The sequence below is a fragment of the Callorhinus ursinus genome, unplaced genomic scaffold, assembly GCF_003265705.2.
Source record: "Callorhinus ursinus isolate GAN/ISIS: 27379988/994484 unplaced genomic scaffold, GSC_fseal_2.0 scaffold39, whole genome shotgun sequence".
In the NCBI taxonomy this organism is placed as follows: domain Eukaryota; kingdom Metazoa; phylum Chordata; class Mammalia; order Carnivora; family Otariidae; genus Callorhinus; species Callorhinus ursinus.
The window spans coordinates 18,754,691-18,772,096 of record NW_027397101.1 but is presented as its reverse complement, the minus strand read 5'-3'; the positions used below and the strand labels follow the sequence as shown (position 1 = coordinate 18,772,096).

At 38.4% G+C, this 17,406-nt stretch overlaps 1 protein-coding gene across 7 annotated transcripts in view; it reads left to right on the top strand.

Moving 5' to 3' along the window:
* The window catches only part of BNC2 (basonuclin zinc finger protein 2), a 421,054-nt gene that overhangs the window by 267,521 nt on the left and 136,127 nt on the right, over positions 1 to 17,406 (top strand). For all 7 annotated transcript variants that reach the window (XM_073880836.1, XM_073880834.1, XM_025887884.2 and 4 more), the window contains one exon: positions 2,189 to 2,291. In XM_073880836.1, coding sequence (XP_073736937.1) covers positions 2,189 to 2,291 — 103 coding nt within the window. The remainder of the gene's footprint in view (positions 1 to 2,188; positions 2,292 to 17,406) is intronic.

The following is a 17,406-nucleotide window of genomic DNA, read 5'->3' as shown; positions in this document are numbered from 1 at the left end:
TTTAAATTTTGGTAAAGCAGAGGTGATTTTTTTGAGGGAGGGAGTTATAAAAGCTTGTATTATTGCAGTTCAGATTACATGAATATTTTAATGTCAATGTGGTTGCCGTATCTGAATTAGATAATTTGTAAAGTACCTTGTTTTTAGTAGAAACACTGCCCTCTAAACTGTTTTGTTTGGGCTTGGGTTTTTTAACCATATTACAATCAAATTGTGAGTTCATTAACTAATGAACATGATATTTAAATAAGGTGTTTCTTACCTGTTATGTTCTGATATATTGCTCGGTCAGTAAACTATTGAAGTGGAAATAAGAAATTTCGGGAGAAATATTTCCCCCTGTAACCTACAAATGCATATATTATTCTTGCTTACTCAGCATTTACTTCCTTTGGTATCCCTATTCTTATAACTCATTCTTCCAGTCACCAATGCATACAGGCAAAGTTTTACAATCTAGCTAATATGTAATTAGACTGTTGACATTGGAAGACAGACCCTGAAATATCAGGCAGATTATACAATTGCATGTTTCCCTAGTGGTAATGGAGCAGCAAATTAGTGGTGGAGGTGAACTAAGAAAGGAGTCTATAGTGAGGACTCTCATTGCAAACCGAACTGGGACCTATAGATTTAATGTTTGTTAGTGAAAAGAGAAATACTTCAAAGTTACCTGATCCAAAGCATAGGGAACAATAAAAACCCCGTCCAGTCTTATTCTCTGTAAATAGAACTTGGCCCAACTGGGTTAACAATATCTAAAATACTGTCAGTTAAAAGTGAGACAGTTTATATAAAAATCCAAATGGTTCCAGGAATATGAGCATCTGGAAGCTGTGTAAGGGAGCATAGCTTTCAGTTATAGACCTGCAATTTCAGGTAGTTCCATGCCTCTCCTCCAAAAACCCCCTTGCCCCCCACCACCCCAAATCAGTAAGCATTGATTGCATCTAAAGTTGTAGAGAGATCTTTTCCTGGCAGTTCAGGTAGTTACAGTAGATTGTTAATCTGTGAATGATCAGACTAAATCCCTTCTGTCTTCAGAATTTCCATGCAAATTAGAACTAAATGTATGAGATAAATTTATTAACTGTAGTCTAGGAGCCTAGGTCAGCTTTAGCAAGTTTTAAGCATAGGTTTTTATCCATAAAAAGTTACACTTCATTTATGCTAATTTTCTATGGATTCACTTTATAATATAAACTGGTGAGATGATTTTTTAAAGTACCTGTAAAGAAATGAAAGATTTTTTTAATGTGTTTTCCAGTTTTCTAAGAGTTGGATTGTTATAGATATAAGATGTTTACACAAATGGCTTTTCCTATTCTAATCTGAAAACAAATTTAAACTTATTTTCTTACATCACCACTAAAGTAAAAGGAAAGAGGGCGCCTGGGTGGCTCAGTTGGTTAAGCCTCCTCCGACTCTTGATTTCAGTTCAGGTCTTGATCTCAAGGTTGTGAGTTCAAGCCCCACTTTGGGCTCCACACTGGGCATGGAGCACACTTTAAAAAAAATAAATAAATAAAGTAAAAGGAAAGTTGTTTTGTATTTTTCAAAATAGGAATGAAAATGAAATTAATAAGTCAAAAGGGAAAAAACAAGGCATTGGGAAGTAGATAAATAATACCAGAACTATGCTAGATTTTATTGGGCTGACAGGAGTGTCTTTCAGGGTGTATCTGTTAGATTAGCAAAGCAATTTAAGTGAAATCATCAGAAGAAAAGTAATATTCTAATAATAATATCTGTATGTCATGTTTTACTTTCACCAACATTTCACCTGAGCATTATTGTATTAGAATGTATTTTTCTGTGTTATTGCCAGGTGGATAAACTTAAATGGGAATATATAGTAGCAGCAATATTTTTTTCTGTTTGGGATCCCTAGCGTTAACAAATCAAGCATCTTGTAGAATATGTAATCCTTTATTCTTGTTCTGCTTGGTCTACGTTCCTAATTTAAAGGTGAAATATGAATGACACAAAACATTGTTAGTGAATGAGCTTTGTTTTCTTACATTTTTTTGTAAAAGATTTTGATCCAAATTTATTTTTAAAACTCTCCAGGCCCCTACCAACATAAAGCCTTTAAAAATGGAAGTGGATGTTATTTATTAAAATGGTGAAGAAACACAGTACCTTTGAACAGACGCTGATCCTTTTTTTTCCCTCCTTTATTTTTCAGGCCATCCGTTGCACACTGGTAAACTGCACGTGTGAATGTTTTCAGCCAGGGAAGATTAACCTGAGGACTTGCGATCAGTGTAAACATGGCTGGGTGGCACATGGTGAGGAAAATCTGGACTTTTCTTCCTGTTCTTGTTAGGTTCATGTGAACGTGCGTATTTTTTCCGAGCCGTCGCTGCCCTGGAGAAGAGAGGGGTCAGCTGTGCTCCAAGTGTTAGTTAACATTCAGGCTCCAGCGTATCCTTGGCTCCAAGGAGCAAGGCTAGGCGAGCAGAGCAGCCCTTAGCAGAAGGGTGCGATGTTTATAGGACAGTTGGGCCGTGGGGTTCTGACTGAACACAGCAGCGGCCAGCAAGCACCAGGCCTGATGGAAACTCAAACATACCACAGTTGGCCGTTTAGGGCCCGGACCTCAGGGCGAAGCTGGCAAACCCTCTTTGCTTGAGGAGAATTCGTCGATGACTGCTCGCCCTTATCATATGCATTTGAGGCTGCATTTCTCCTCCCAGATGTTAAATTTTGTATGGTCCAAGGTGGGTGAGAGAGTGAACGGGGACATTATTTGGCTGGTATCTGAAAAAATAATCTGTAAATACATCCTTTCAGTGTGCATCAGGATTGGAGGTGGCTGGTGTTAGAGTGGGAGATCTGCGTAGGTGTGTGTCGGGGGCGAGGGTGACCCAGGGCCATGGCTGGAAGCGTTGCGGCTTTTTGCCAGACGCACAGAGCTGTTCCACCGGTGTGCCGTGACTAAGCAGTTAATATCTTCTTATGTACGGCTTATGGTTTTTACATTGAGGCAAAAAGAGACTTAGAAAATAAGCATTTTCTTTACTTCCTAGAATGTAGAATTTTAAAAGATAGGTAATGTTTATGAAAGAAATCTTGGCTTGAGATTTTTTTGACAGCCCGGGGTATTGGCTCTTTAGTGGATATATTCTTCATTCCCAAGTTGTGCCAAATATCCAGTGGGTTGTATTTTTATAAATGTCATGTTATTCTAGCAAGATCTGAGGTAACAACACTGGGCCATGCCTTGAAAGGCTTTTAATTTATCATGTACCTTGCTTGTTAGGTTGTGTGTGTTGGCGTTGTGGGGACATTTCAGCCATGTTTCTGTGTGTGAGAGAGAAGAGGTAGATAGGGTGGTAGGAGGGGGAATATCCTGGAAGGGGTGTGCCTGGCAGGCAGGGCCATGATCCTTCGGTGCCTCCAGGGATGGAACTCTCCTGTTTCATTAACAAGGCCAAAATCTGCAACAACTCGGTCCGGTTTTGAACAACAGATGAGCTGCTGTTCCTTTGGCAGTGTATGTGTGTTACCGCATGCGGTGATTTCTTCTCTCTTCCTATATTCATTTCCTAGGGCTACCATAACAAAATACCACGACTGGGTGGCTTAAATCAGAAGTTTATTTTCCCACAGTTCCAGAGGCTGGAAGTCCACCATCAGAGTGGTTTCATTCTGAGGACTTTTCCTGGCTTGTAGATGGCTGCCCTCTTGTTATGTCCTCAAATGGTCTTTCAATGGGCACACACCCCTGGTGTCTCTGTGCTTCCAGATTTCTTCTTGTTCTAAGGACACCAGGCAGACTGGATTAGGGCCCACTCTAGTGGTCTCATTTTAACTTAATCAGCCTCTTTAAAGGCTCCAACTCCAAATATAGTCACGTTCTGAAGTACCAGGGATTAAGGCTTCAGAAAGGTATGCCTTTTGGGGGCGGGGGGACACAGTTCAGCCCATAACACTTCCTAAGTATCCTTGTTTCCCTGAATAAGTGTTGGCTTTGCTAGGTAATAGGTACCAGAACTTATGTCCCAAGCCCATTAGGAGTCACAGAGGCAGTAATGGGTCAGATCTGGCTCTGCACCTTCAATGGTATAGAGCTCAGCATCTCTGCTGCGTAGGATTCTTATCTGTAATATAGGATGAATAATACCTCCTTTGCAGTATTATTGTGAGAATTAAAGATAAAGTACATGAAGCCCTTCAAATAAATAGTAGTATGTTAAAAGTAAGAAACTGAACAATGGATAAGCAATAAGAGTGGGTCAGTCAGTTAAACAAGGGACTTTTCATTCATTTGCTCTCATGTTTTTCCAAAGTGTTACCATCATCATTCTACTGTGGTAGCCTTGTGGGTATAAAAGTTTCCTGTGTCACCAGTTTGTTTTACCTGTCCAGCTTCCACATGCATATTACATTAGTAGTGTAATAGGGGGGAGAAATATTTCTTCTTTCTAGAACAAAATAAATTATTCCTAGCCAATGGTTGTTTCTGAGACTTTCTGAGGGATGTGATTTTCCACCAAACTTGAATAAGGTATTTCTGTTACATCAGCCTATGCTTTTCCTACCGTGTCATTAGAAATCCTGTGTTTTTGGGGATATTAATTGTGGAGATTCACAAATCTTAACTTTCTCTAACTGCTGTTATTACCTTGACCTCTCTTCTGCCCCTCAGTGGTTTATCAGTCTACAACTCCAAATATGTACATACAGATGCACAAACCCCCCCACTCTTCCCCCATTCATTAGGACAAACATGACAGGGATTGGCTTCTAGCTTTTGAGTTGGCAGTGGGGTGAGAGCACCCACTCTTTTTGCCCTTGGCATTTCAACTAGTTGCTTCATTCTCTCCTCCTGCACAGAAAACCCTGAAATCATATCTCTAGTTATTTCTGCTCAGAGGTGAAACACAGCAGTCTTCCTGGCTGCCTTACACGGTACGGTGTCCTATGTGTGGGACAAGGAGGAAATGACTTGGGTTTTTTAGTGTGTCTCTGAATGCTGAGAACACATCTCATAGAATTATTTCATCGTATCACTAAACATACTCCACCTGTTATTATATTGTAAAAAAAATAATGTTTGTGAGGTACCTGGGTGGCTCAGTCAGTTAAGTGTCCAACTCTTGATTTCAGCTCAGGTCATGATCTCGGGGGCGTGAGATCCAGCCCTGCATGGGGCTCAGCCCTGGGTGTGGAGCCTGCTTAGGATTCTCTCTCTTCCTCTCTTCCTTCCCCTTTCCACTCCTGTATGCACGTGTGAACTCCCTCACTCTATCTCAAATAATAATAATAATAATAATAATAATAATAAAAATAAAATTTGCTGCTAAAAAAATAACCAAATGTCAGAATCAAGTGTTCTCTATAAAAAGAAAATGTTTAGAAATTTGGTGGCCTCTTTTGAATAAATATGTTCCTGTATCTCTTTTGATAGCGGCATCTTCGGTTTCTTTGTAAGATGTTGGATTTCATGGGTCATGGTAGCTCTCTCACACACACGTGCGCACGCGCGCACGCACACACACACTTCCATAGCCTTACAGATTGCTTCTCCAGCCTGATTAAATTGTTGACATTAGCTACTTTCCAACAATCTTGAGAAAGATGTTTTAAAAAATTAAAGAGAGTGAGTGATTAATTCATCATACTATAACACCTAGGTTTTGAAATTACACACTGGGCCATGTGCTTTTCACAAATTACTTCCATGAAATCTTTAGCATCATTGAGTCAAGAGGGGGAGAAAACCTAAAACAGTTCCTTGACTACCAATAGGTATTTCCCACTGAATTAATAAAGGATTTCCTGTTCTTTCTCCTCATTAATGGATTTTAGCTCTTTCACTTTGATTAATAGAAAGCAGGGCTTTATTGAATTTAACTTTATTTCAAAGTAAGCTTTTTTTGGTATACGATTTCCATACCTACAGTGTGTAATAACCCAGACTTTCTAATTTTGTAAATTTCTGTTCAGAGTTCTTGGATAAAGGACTCTAGCGTCCTGCCAGCTAATTCATTTAACAACTGTATTTCTTTCCCCTTTCTGTTTGCATTATCTTTTCTCTGTTTTTCCTTCATTTGATAGAGTGAGTCTTGGAAAAAATTAAAATTCCTACAAGATTTAATTTTTCTTGGTTCAAAAGTGCTGAAATAAGATACCAGGATAAGAGCAGCAATGGGCTTCTTTACTGGTGACAAATGTTTATGTTGGTAGAAATTTAGTTTGTTGCATTTTGACCCTTTCCCACCATACTATAGTAGTGATTCAACCATTCACAGAATTAAAGCTTCAGCCAAAGATTTTACATAGTCTTAGAAAATAGCAAGGGGGCGCCTGGGTGGCTCAGTCAGTTAAGCCTCTGCCTTCAGCTCTGGTCATGATCTCAGGGTGCTAGGATCCAGTCCCACATCGGGCTCCTGGCTCAGCAGGGAGTCTGCTTCTCCCTCTCCTTCTGTGCTTCCCCACTGCTCATGTGCTCTCTCTCTTTCTCTCTGCTCTTTCTCAGATAAATAAATAAAACCTTAAAAAAAGAGAGAGAGAGAATAGCAAGTATTACTAGTATATACCCAGTCATGGGTTAGGTGTATAGGGAGGGCCCGGGTCGGGTGCAGGTGGTGGAGGGAGAGTGCTTGCTTCTAATGAAGAGTGTTACTAATAGGACTTTGTTGCCTTTGTAAGAAACTGGAGCATGGTATAAAGGTTGAGAACTATGGTATTAATCATTTTTGTTATTTATTATTAGCAGATTGGTTGTCATGACCTTAGTCTAGATGAAGACTTTATTTCTAAACCATTAAGATAAATAAAGTAGTAAAAAAATTTTTTTAAAGTACCCTCTATTCTAAATGATTTTAGGAAATATTTAGTGATAATCCAAGACAACTGGAAGTTTTTTCTTTCATGATGGGGTATATTTGATTTGTGTATTTGAGAACAGAGGTGGGCAGATTTTAGAAACGTGATGTATGTAGAATTTTTTTTCCTTTACTAGTAGGTCAGTGATTTTTACTTTCAGCAAATCCTATTTGTTGAAACTACCTTTAAGAAAAAAATCTGTTTCTTAGTATATCTAGTAAGCATTTGGCAAGGAGATGAGGCTTGATGAATAAAAAATATATTACATAGCTTCATGAACCCCACAACAGCTTTCTCAGTAAAATTATCTTCTTTATAGAATACTTTGATTTAAATCAAAAGGATCCACCATTCCAACAAGCTGCATGAATGCTAGCATTTTCATTTACTTCCACGCAACCTGAATTAACACTAGTGTTATTTCCTTTGGCTCGGGTCTGCCTGTGAGCACGCTTGTTGCACCAGAATTTTCGAGACCTTTCCTTTATTATTTTCTATAAATGTGATTTCTCTTTACTACCTCAGTTCATTCAAGGAGAAGATGGTCCTGTGTTATTACTTTAATTATTTGGTCATCAAGCCAGCTGCTTTCCTGCTGGAATCCAAACTATTCCGATTTTTTTTTTTTAATATAAAATGAGCAGGCTTGGCCCGCATCATCTGGATCATCAATGAATAGATATTTATTAGACATACATCATATGTGAAGTACTGTGCCAGGTATCCTTCAGTTCCTTAGTTCTGTGCCACAGGAAATGGTGGGCAGTATAAAGTTAATTTAGTGTCATATACCAACCAGTTTTATGGTTTAATGTACTATAAGACTTAATATTCATATAATCCATTAATTTCAAACCTTTCTTTTTTGTAATTCACTGGAAGTAATTTTTCTTTTTTTCTCAGCATCATTGAATCTCAGCTTTTTTACTTGATACATCTTATCAGAACAGGGATATTTATAGAGACCCTCACCCAAACAGAAATATAAGACATCCCATTTAAATTTGGATTTCAGGTAAACAGTAAATACTCTTTTTAGGATAGCCGTGTATCTGCAGATTTAGCTGAGTGAGCCCGTATTTTTGTTTGCTAAACTGGCAAGCATATACCCAGAAGAAAATTCTAGTGAGGCTTTATCTGCATAATTAAGTCTTAAATCAGGGCCATTGATTCTGAACATTTTATAATCAAAAACCTTTGATTATGTCAGAGATCAAGAGATCTCCGCATTCTGTTTAGAAATTCCTCAAATTTGTTGGCAGTATGGTGTACTTTATAAGGATTTAAACAGAGTGGATCAAAAGCAGTAATTTTTCATTTTATCCCATGAAAAGTCACATGTCTTTATTATTTGTCCCAGTCTGTGCTCTTCTTATGAACTGTCTAAACATCTGTGAAAGTAGTTTATTCCCAACTGGTAACTCCGTAATATTCTCTGACTCAAGTCTAAAAGCCCGAATAACTACTGTAGTAGTAACCTTTCCTTCTCCTTCCTCCTTTCTCCCCTTCACACCCCAGGTAGAAGTCCTTTCTCGTAAATAATGCATGACATTTCTGTGACATCATGCTCACTCCAAGTAACTCAGCAACAGTTTGTGTATGATAATTTGTAAATTTTTCAAGAGTAAGAGAGGAGGGTGATTAAAACTGAGTGTCGGGGCGCCTGGGTGGCTCAGTCGGTTAAGCGTCTGCCTTCAGCTCAGGTCGTGATCTCAGGGTCTTGGGATCGAGTCCTGCTTCGGGCTCCCTGCTCAGCGGGGAGTCTGCTTCTCCCTCTCCCTCTGCCCCTTCTCCTGCTCATGCGCTCTCTCTCTATCTCAAATAAATAAATACAATCTTAAAAAAAAAAAAACAACCGAGTGTCTTCTCAAAGGAAAGGTAATCCTCCCAGATATTAACCTATAAGAAAGCTCTCACCTCCTTTTTACTGACCTGGAGATTGTCCCAATAAGAGTGAGTTTTGCTTTGGGAGAGACTTATTGCAGGAGGGTATTTAGGATCCGATGAAAACTGTAAGAAAGGTACTAGCTTGATTCCTTAGCACAGGGAAGTAAATATAAGCTTTGCAAGTGAGAACTTGAATCTTTGGGAAGATGTAGGTAGTCATGCTGCCAGGGCTTTGCATGTGGGTAGGAACACCATAGTCCTCTTCCCCTGGTACACTGGTTTGGAAAGGGTAGGAACTAACGTGGTGTCTGCTTAAAAGAATCTATCTAGAAGTAGACTTAGTTCCACATTGTGATGCTGAAACCTGGCTTGCCTAGCTATGAGATTCATTTTTAGTTAGGGAAACCACCTTTATAGGTGCCTCCTAGCTCTGGTGAGGCAGTTGAGTCCTGGTCTCTCCATGACAAAGTCCTTGAACATCTCTCCAGTTATTTTTATTTTAAAGAAGAAAAACAAGGCCATTTTCCTGCCTGGCATGGGAGCCTTCTTTACTCGACCTGAGGGCACTGTGCCCTCTTCTGTTTCTTTCCTTTACTCCCTGATCACAGCTGATAAGCTTTAAAGGGAGGACATCCTCACAAATGCAAAGGTTCAGTGCCTGATTAATGGCATTAGCTATATTCTTACAGTGTCCCTGAGCTGCTTATTTTGATTTGTTTCTTAGCCTGCCCACCTTTTGGGATGGTGCTTTGAACTCCCTAAATTTTTTCTTTTTTAATCACAGCACAAACAATGCCTCCCCTTCAGAGTCCTGGGCTCTCTGCCCATTAGCTCCCCACATTTTTTTTCTAGCTTCTTCTTACTCCGATGGAACATAAGATGAGTCTGGTAAATTCTGGCTTCTAAAGTATACAGTGCCAGTCTACTGCTAAGGAGTTTCTAGGGAGGATCTTGAGATTGAAACATACAGAGCTGGAGCCCCAGGGTATAAGGAAGCTTCAGATACACAAATGGGAGGCATGATAGAAAAGTAGGTAAGAGTGCAGTTCTGTTTAAGTTCATGTGCTGGCTCTACCACCTACCATCAGGAGAACCTTGGCCAAGTTACGTAATCTCTGTTTTCTCATCTATGAAATGTGGATAATAATGGCACTGAGTTTGTAGGGTTCTTCCTAGGATTAAATAAGATAATCTACTTAATAGTGTTAGTTGTTGTTATTTCTAAACTCTTACAGAAGTAAAACTTCACCCTTGAGGGTGTGACAGACATGTTTTAGCATAGTTTAGTGGTTAAAAGTTGGATTTACCAGGCAGTGGTCAAATCCCATCTCGATTCCTAGTTAATAAGCCTCAGTTCTTTTATCTGTAAATGCAAATAATAACAGGAGTATACCTAAATATCACAGCAAGATTTTGAAGAAGATTAAAGAGAAGAGTGGACTTAATACTGATGATAATATCCAGAGCCTCACTTAAGGTACAGGGGGTCCGGGCTTCTTTCCCAGTAAATCTAGTCCAGTTCCATACCTTCCATTTCCCCTAAAGTGTCATTTGAGCCCTTATTTGAACAGAAGTCAAACACTTTTTCCCTGAAGTCACATTTTGAGAAGTGTAGACCAGTTAAAATGGATTGTAGGAATATTTATCTGTTGAAAGTCCAAAAACCAGAAGTAGATGAATTTCAGTCAGATTTCAGACTACTTTTGCCCATTTTCACACCTATATTCTTGCATGTGAAGTGCTTTGATGGGCTAACCACTTTATCATTTTATTGTACTTTATTACATCATAAATTTTTATATCTTGCTAACGATCCTACAGGAAGCTTAATTGTTTATAGGAACATCTTAATTAACTGGAGTTCACCAGGTTAAGCAGAACACAAATTGAAGGAGTTATAAATGAAACACTCAACTCCTCTCATTTTACTCAGGATGCACTATTCAGATAGACCAGGAGATACTGCTGGGTCATAAGGACCCAATATGTCTCAGCATTATTGGGTTGATACTCTTCAACCATCTTCCTTTTCCTGCTGTGTCATAGTGATGACTTCTTCCGAGCAGGGGCCCTGCCCTCCCCCTACCCTTTGTTGAAGAGTGAAAGCATGGGATGAGGTAACTATGGTAATTCAGAGAAATTCTGACTCGTATTTGGGGAGGCATAAAATGTTTATGCATCCCATTCCTTACCAGGTTTTGCCTTCTGGGAGGGTAGGTGGTTGTAATTTTTCAAAAGCTTCTTGAATTCATCTGTTATTAGTTAGTGAGCATATAGCCAAAGTGCTGTATAGACAGTATTTTAAGGTGTTAGTGCCACAACTGGGTAGAACCATAAGCAGTATCTGTGAAGGTGCCCTGTAGTAAGGTCTCTCTCTCTCTCCCTGGAGCTGTTCCTTGATGCACAAGGAAATTTCCCATTTTGGCCTCTTAGGCCTCCTAGCCTGCTCTGCTCGTATGGTCAGGCAGGTGATGCTACAGATAGAAGCTCAAACCCATCAAAATGAAAGGACATTGTTGTTGGGCCTTAAATTCAGTTGGCCAAGGAATTCCAAGGCAACTCCAGACCTAGCTCTCCAATCAGGAAACCGCTCTTACGGATTTGAGCACTTGAAATGTGGCTAGTCCAAATTGAGATCTGTTGTAAATATATACACTGGAATTTGGAAATGTAATCTTTAAAAAATGTAAAATATCACATTAAGAATTATTGCTATATTTGCATATTGGTAATATTTTTGATGTATTGAGTTAAATAAAAAATACATATATTTTTAAGATTTTAGTGATTTATTTGACAGAGAGAGAGATAGCGAAAGCAGGAACACAAGCAGGGGGTGTGGGAGAGGGAGAAGCAGGCTTCCCACGGAGCAGGGAGCCCGATGCGGGGCTCGATCCCAGGACCCTGGGATCATGACCTGAGCTGAAGGGAGACACCTAACAACTGAGCCACCCAGGCACCCCAATAAAATATATTCTTAAAAAATAGTTTCATTGTTTGTTTTTTGCCTTTTAAAAGAGACTACAAAAATTAAAGTAAATACAATTAAACTCATGTTGAATTATATTTCTTATTAGACATAGCTGTTCTAGGCCCTCTGTATGAGATAGTGTAATTGGCGGACTGAAGCTTAGGTTAAAGTGGTTTATTGGTAGAGTAGTTAGAATTGGTGTGAGAATCCTAAAAGCCAAAACCCAGTCTCTTGTCCTCCCTTCACTCATCACTGTCAGCTCTTTCCCAGTCCTTCGAGCTTTCACACTTGCTGCACTATTGATCATGTCCAGTCTTTCCTCTGCCCTTGTCCTCAGGGAAAAGGGATCCCCTTGCCCCCAGGAGCAATTAAGTGTTCCCTTCTGAACGCGCTCAGCGCACTTCACTGAGACCAGAGGGTCGTTTCTGTGGAGTACTGATCCCTCCACTAGCTCAGGAGCTCAGGAAGGACACTTCTTCATCTCCTCGTGCTGATACCCACTGCAGCATCTCCTACATGGGAGCATGGGAACAAAGATTTGCGGAAACTCCTAAGTGTATCTGATAGAGTCCCTGATTCCTAATTGCCATTTCTTTTTCAGCAGCTTCTTCCATGCTAAGTGGTAAGCACAGCTGCAGGCACTTGCCTTTAGTCCCACTTCTGCATTTCCCTTGTCCAGCCTCTCTGTTCTTGCCTTTGCTGTTTTCTTCTGTCTTCAGACAACAAAACCGGGGAAAGGTAGGTAGGTTTTAGCAGCCTGACTAGCCAGGAAGTAAATTTTAGGGAAGTTCAATTTGTTTGATCATTAACAGATGTTGGCATTTTAGTCTTATTTAGAAGGTACAGTTTTGAGTGAGCTATCTTGCACTTTTATTTAGTAGTTCTTCAGTATTCCTTTGCCTGCAAACATCTGATGGATAAAAGTTCCCCCCTCCCCTCTTGGGCCGTTCATGTTTTCCACTATCAGTAAAAATTAAAAAACAAATCAACTTCTGCCGTAAAAGAAAACACCTGTTTGGCTTGGAGAAATTGGCCAGGGAGGTCTTTCCTCTGACAGGCCAGAAGCGACCATCACAGGGCCCCTTATAAAAAAAATTAAAAAAAAAAAGTCATTTTTTTCCTTTATTTCATGTGAGCATTGGCAGAAACTCTGACAAGCAGTTCTTCATATTTTATTATGTTCTTGTCTGCAGAATCTCTGTCAGGCAAAAACCTTGTCAGCGGAAAACCTGTCGTAGGATCAGAGGAGACAAAAACAGGTGTCACACAGGCAGTCAAAACTGAAGGAAAAAAAGATTAGGCTAAAGAGAGAGAGGCAGACAATTACATTAATGCCATTGCTTTTATCTTATAGATGTGTGTTATTATCTCGGGGTGCTGAGTGCGCAATTGCCTCAAAGAAAAGTAGACAGGAGACAAGGGGAAACTTGATAGTTATTAACCGAAGAGGCAGTGTGTCAAAGCTGGATGGGGTTCAAAGTTTTGCAAAGGAAAAAAATTGCAAGCAGCAAGCAAGGGCTATGTGGTTCTGCTTTTGGCTACATAAACCTAGTAGCAATCTAACATTTTCTACTTGGAAACAGATCATAGACAGAAAAATTAATGAAAGATTTCATTTAGAGGTTTTTGGAGTAACATTTATCCCATATACATGTGACTGAATCATAATCTTTTCTCTCTTATAAAATCTTGCCACAATGTGAGGCATGGTGAGGCATGAAGACAGGCATTTGTCAGTTCAGCTGTGTTGTTTGGATATGTTTAAAACACCTATTATCAACACACTTTTAATTAAAAAAAGCTATTAAGAAGCCCTTTTACTAAGTGTGAACATCTGTACGTGCAAGCTGTAAATTAGGAGATCACATATGTGTGCCTCAGTCAGAGACTAAATGAAGTTGGCAAGTGTTTTCTAGTACTGTTTTAAATACAGTAAAAAAACTAAAGGAAAAGTTGCTCCATTTTAAAATTTGGATTTATTTTTATGATTGTGCCCGCAGGTACTAATTAATAGAATTTTTCTTCTCATTAGAAATTAGGGTCATTATTATTATCAAGTTGGTAACCAGAATTCAAAGAGCTAACCAATATCTCCCTTCTGTTTCTTTGTTCACATCTTTTCAGGAGCCTTGACTTCTTTTCTGGAAGTTTGCACTTATTAAATATTGGTGATGCTATAAAATAGTTTCATTTTGCCATTGGCCCAAACTCTGGAAGATATTTAGCCTTGTTGATAATGCATACATGTCAACTAGCCAACTACTAACTTTAGGATGGGATGGCAACTTTGTTTCCCCATCTGCTCAATCAAACATTGATCATGTTAGTGGGAAAACCGACAAGGATCGCTCTAGTCCTTGACATTTTCTGTTCATGCACTTAACAATTGGTTAGTTAAGACTTTTCCTAAGACTGCCTTCTTAACTCTTTTTTTTAATGAGCAAATCTTTATATAGGGTCTTTTATCCCTCCAGTCACAGATGCAAAGCAGTTTGATACTTGATATACGCATTAAGCAAATCCAGCAATCCAGAAGAAAACACACATCAGTGTCAAAAGTGTGTGTGATAGCCCAGAGTTTTAAGGGATTATGGTGAGAGAATAGAAAAAAAAAATAGATTAATTATAGATTTAGAATGAGATTTCAGGTTGACTTGGAGAGGGAAGGAAAAATACTTGTGACACAAAGTGACATTTATTTAAAAAAAAAAAAGGGAAGACTGAATATAATCATTCCTTTCTTTTAGGTATTTCCTACCAGATGCTGGCTTTTTGTATTACTGCTCTCTCTCCATTTTGAAATATTTCTTCACTACATGTGATAGAGTTTAAAGCATATGTTCTATCAAAAATAAATATGCTTTGCATTTACAGTGTTTCCTTAGTGAAATTCTTAGTGGAATGCTACTTCAACAAAATGACATCTCTTAAAGCTAATAAATTAGGAGTAGGGTAATTATTCGCTTACAGAAAGGTTCATTTTTTAAAGAAGGACTTACATGGTCTGTTCAAGTAGCATATTTCAATAGTTACTTTTAAAACAAGGTGTGTTTTGTAGTCCGTGTACATTTAATTCATTGATCTGTAAATTAAATAAAGCAAGGTTTGTGTGGTCAACTTTCAGCCAGCCTTGGCGACTGGAGATTGGATAGGGCAACAGCAGTAGGAACAATAACCCCCCAAACCTGGTTGCAGCAAGTAGATTCAAGTACCAGATCTCTTACTAGATTTACTGTCAAGTTTGCAGATTAAATTTTCTCTTTTCCCCTTAACCACCTTCTGATGGAGTTGCTGTAAATGAGGAAAGACATGCCCTCCCCCAAAAGTGGGCCATGTAAGGAAGAAGGAGGAGAAGAAATAAAACCAAGGACTTGTTTAATCTCTTAGCCAAGAGACTGAGCTTCTGAATAACCAAGCGTTGACAGTCTACTTTTATGTGTGCCTCAGTCAGACTTTAATGATTTCCAAAGTCTGTTGAGAAGACTTTATTATGCATAAGGCCACAGGGGGGAAATGCCAATCAGTTTGAAATATTACTATATAGTCTCAAGTGGAGCTCAAATTCTGCCATGGACTAATTGTGGGTGTTTGTGTGTGCATATCCACATACTCTCAAAGCTGAATGTCAACTAAGGATGATTAAAATCCATAGGACAGTGGGGCCTCATTGGAACTACTTTGTCCCCCTTTCCTCACTACAGATTAGAATCACATCCATAATGGACCATAAGAGTATTCATATACTTATCCCTTATGTATTAAGGGACAAGAAAAAAAAAATCAAGAACCGTTCACATGAGGTATATAAGGTATAGTAATGTAATCAGGGTTTATGGAGGCTCAGTAGGTTTTTGTTTTGTTATACTTAAAAACACTGACACACTATTTGTTCAAGAAAAAAAATAAACCCTTCACACATAAGGGCTGACAGTTTTTATCACCAGGTTGGGGATCCACTCTTGGAGCTATATATCATTCCTTTTCTTCTTTCCTTAAAAAAAAAAAAAAAAAAAAAAAAGATTCTTGAAGCACGCCTTCTTTCTCCTTGGTATTAAGTATCCTAATTAATTCAACCTTGACAGTTACATTTAGAAAGTTGTGACTTAAATGGAATATGAGTTATTTTGTATTTAATTTTCCCCCAATTATATAGTTCTTTTCCCCAAAAGTAGTGAATAAGATGTGCAGATCTAAATATTACTTCAAGTCATAAGGAATCCTTCTTTAATAACAGTCATTGTCTGCCTTCATGATCGATTCTCTGATTCACTAAAAAGTTTTTAATATGTCATCATTGCCATTTATTAATGTTTTCCCCAAGGGCTATGGCTTTTATTAGGATCTGGCTTACAATCTATGGGTAGGCTAAGCCTTTGCCTTGCGCCCTGATACTCTCTTGCCTGGTAAGAGAACGGAGTCTTATAATGGGAAAGGATTGATGTTCTAATGATTCCAAAGGGCCCCTTTATGATGAAATTCTGAATACGCAAAATCCCATTAAACCTGTAGAAGTTCATGCGCTAGCTACATTGAAATGACATATCATTATATCGGGTATAGTGTGCATATCATAAAGTGTGTAATTGGAAATTATTGGTCATATTAGCAAGAATGAAGAGCCGCCGACCCTCATAAAGTCAGAGTATTTGGGTATTTGGAGTAGGAAAGGGAACAATAATCTGTTTATAAGTAATCAAAACTTAAAAATCTGACCCCAGAAATTGCTCTTATGAAATCCTGTCCCTAACAACCTTATTTCTGAACTCTTAATCATGGAAAGAATTCCATAAAACAATCCCTTAAAGACACGTGTTAAATGTTAACCTATTAGAAATTAAAATCATGTTCTAGGACCCAGAGCTCCTAAAAGCTGACCACTTGATGCTGTTATAATTTAGAATCCTAAGGGGAATTGAGGCAAAGAGACATGGAGTTCTCGAAACAATTAGCTTTCCAATTTAAGGCTCACTTGGCTTTCACCCAAAATGAAAGAATAGGTTTCTTTAGTTTTTTTTCTTATTGTAAAATTGCTTCAAATTAGTATTTAAAAATTTTAAAATATCCAGGACAGGACTGGAAATTAGTGAATTAAAAGATTTCCTTTTAGGCCGTTTTCATACAAATTTTAATTGTTTTCTTCTGCAAAGTAGGTGGTTTTGAAAAGTTACCCCCCTTCTCTCACTTCTTATTGAATGGCTATAAGCTCACTGCCGTGCCTGAGCAGTTATTAGATGGGAGTCCACTGGATGTCAGGGCCTGAAATGTTCGAGCATACTCCTGTGAAAAACCACCTAAGTCACTTGAATCTGGCTTTTAAAGAAAGTTATGTTTAAAAAAGTTGTGGAAAACTAAGAACTATAAACTATCACTGAGAGCCAATTTTCTAGGATCAGTGAAAAGCACTTTTATACTCCTACATTAAGAAAAAAAACTATCTGAATATGTTCTTATTTCTGTGACCTTCACAGAAAATATTAGAAGTGAAGTCTGTAGAATTACAGGTTTACATTTATTTTAATTTATTTGAAGGTTTGGGGAGTAATTCCTGTTATTAAAAATTGAAATAAAAAATACTCACATTTCATTTGATAGATGCAAGTTCTTTTATAACCACTGCTCACCCACCCCCAGCACTATTTTATACATTTGAAAACAGAATTTTATAAAGAACGTTACTTTGTTCTTTAAGTTAGCAATACTGTTCAAAGTGT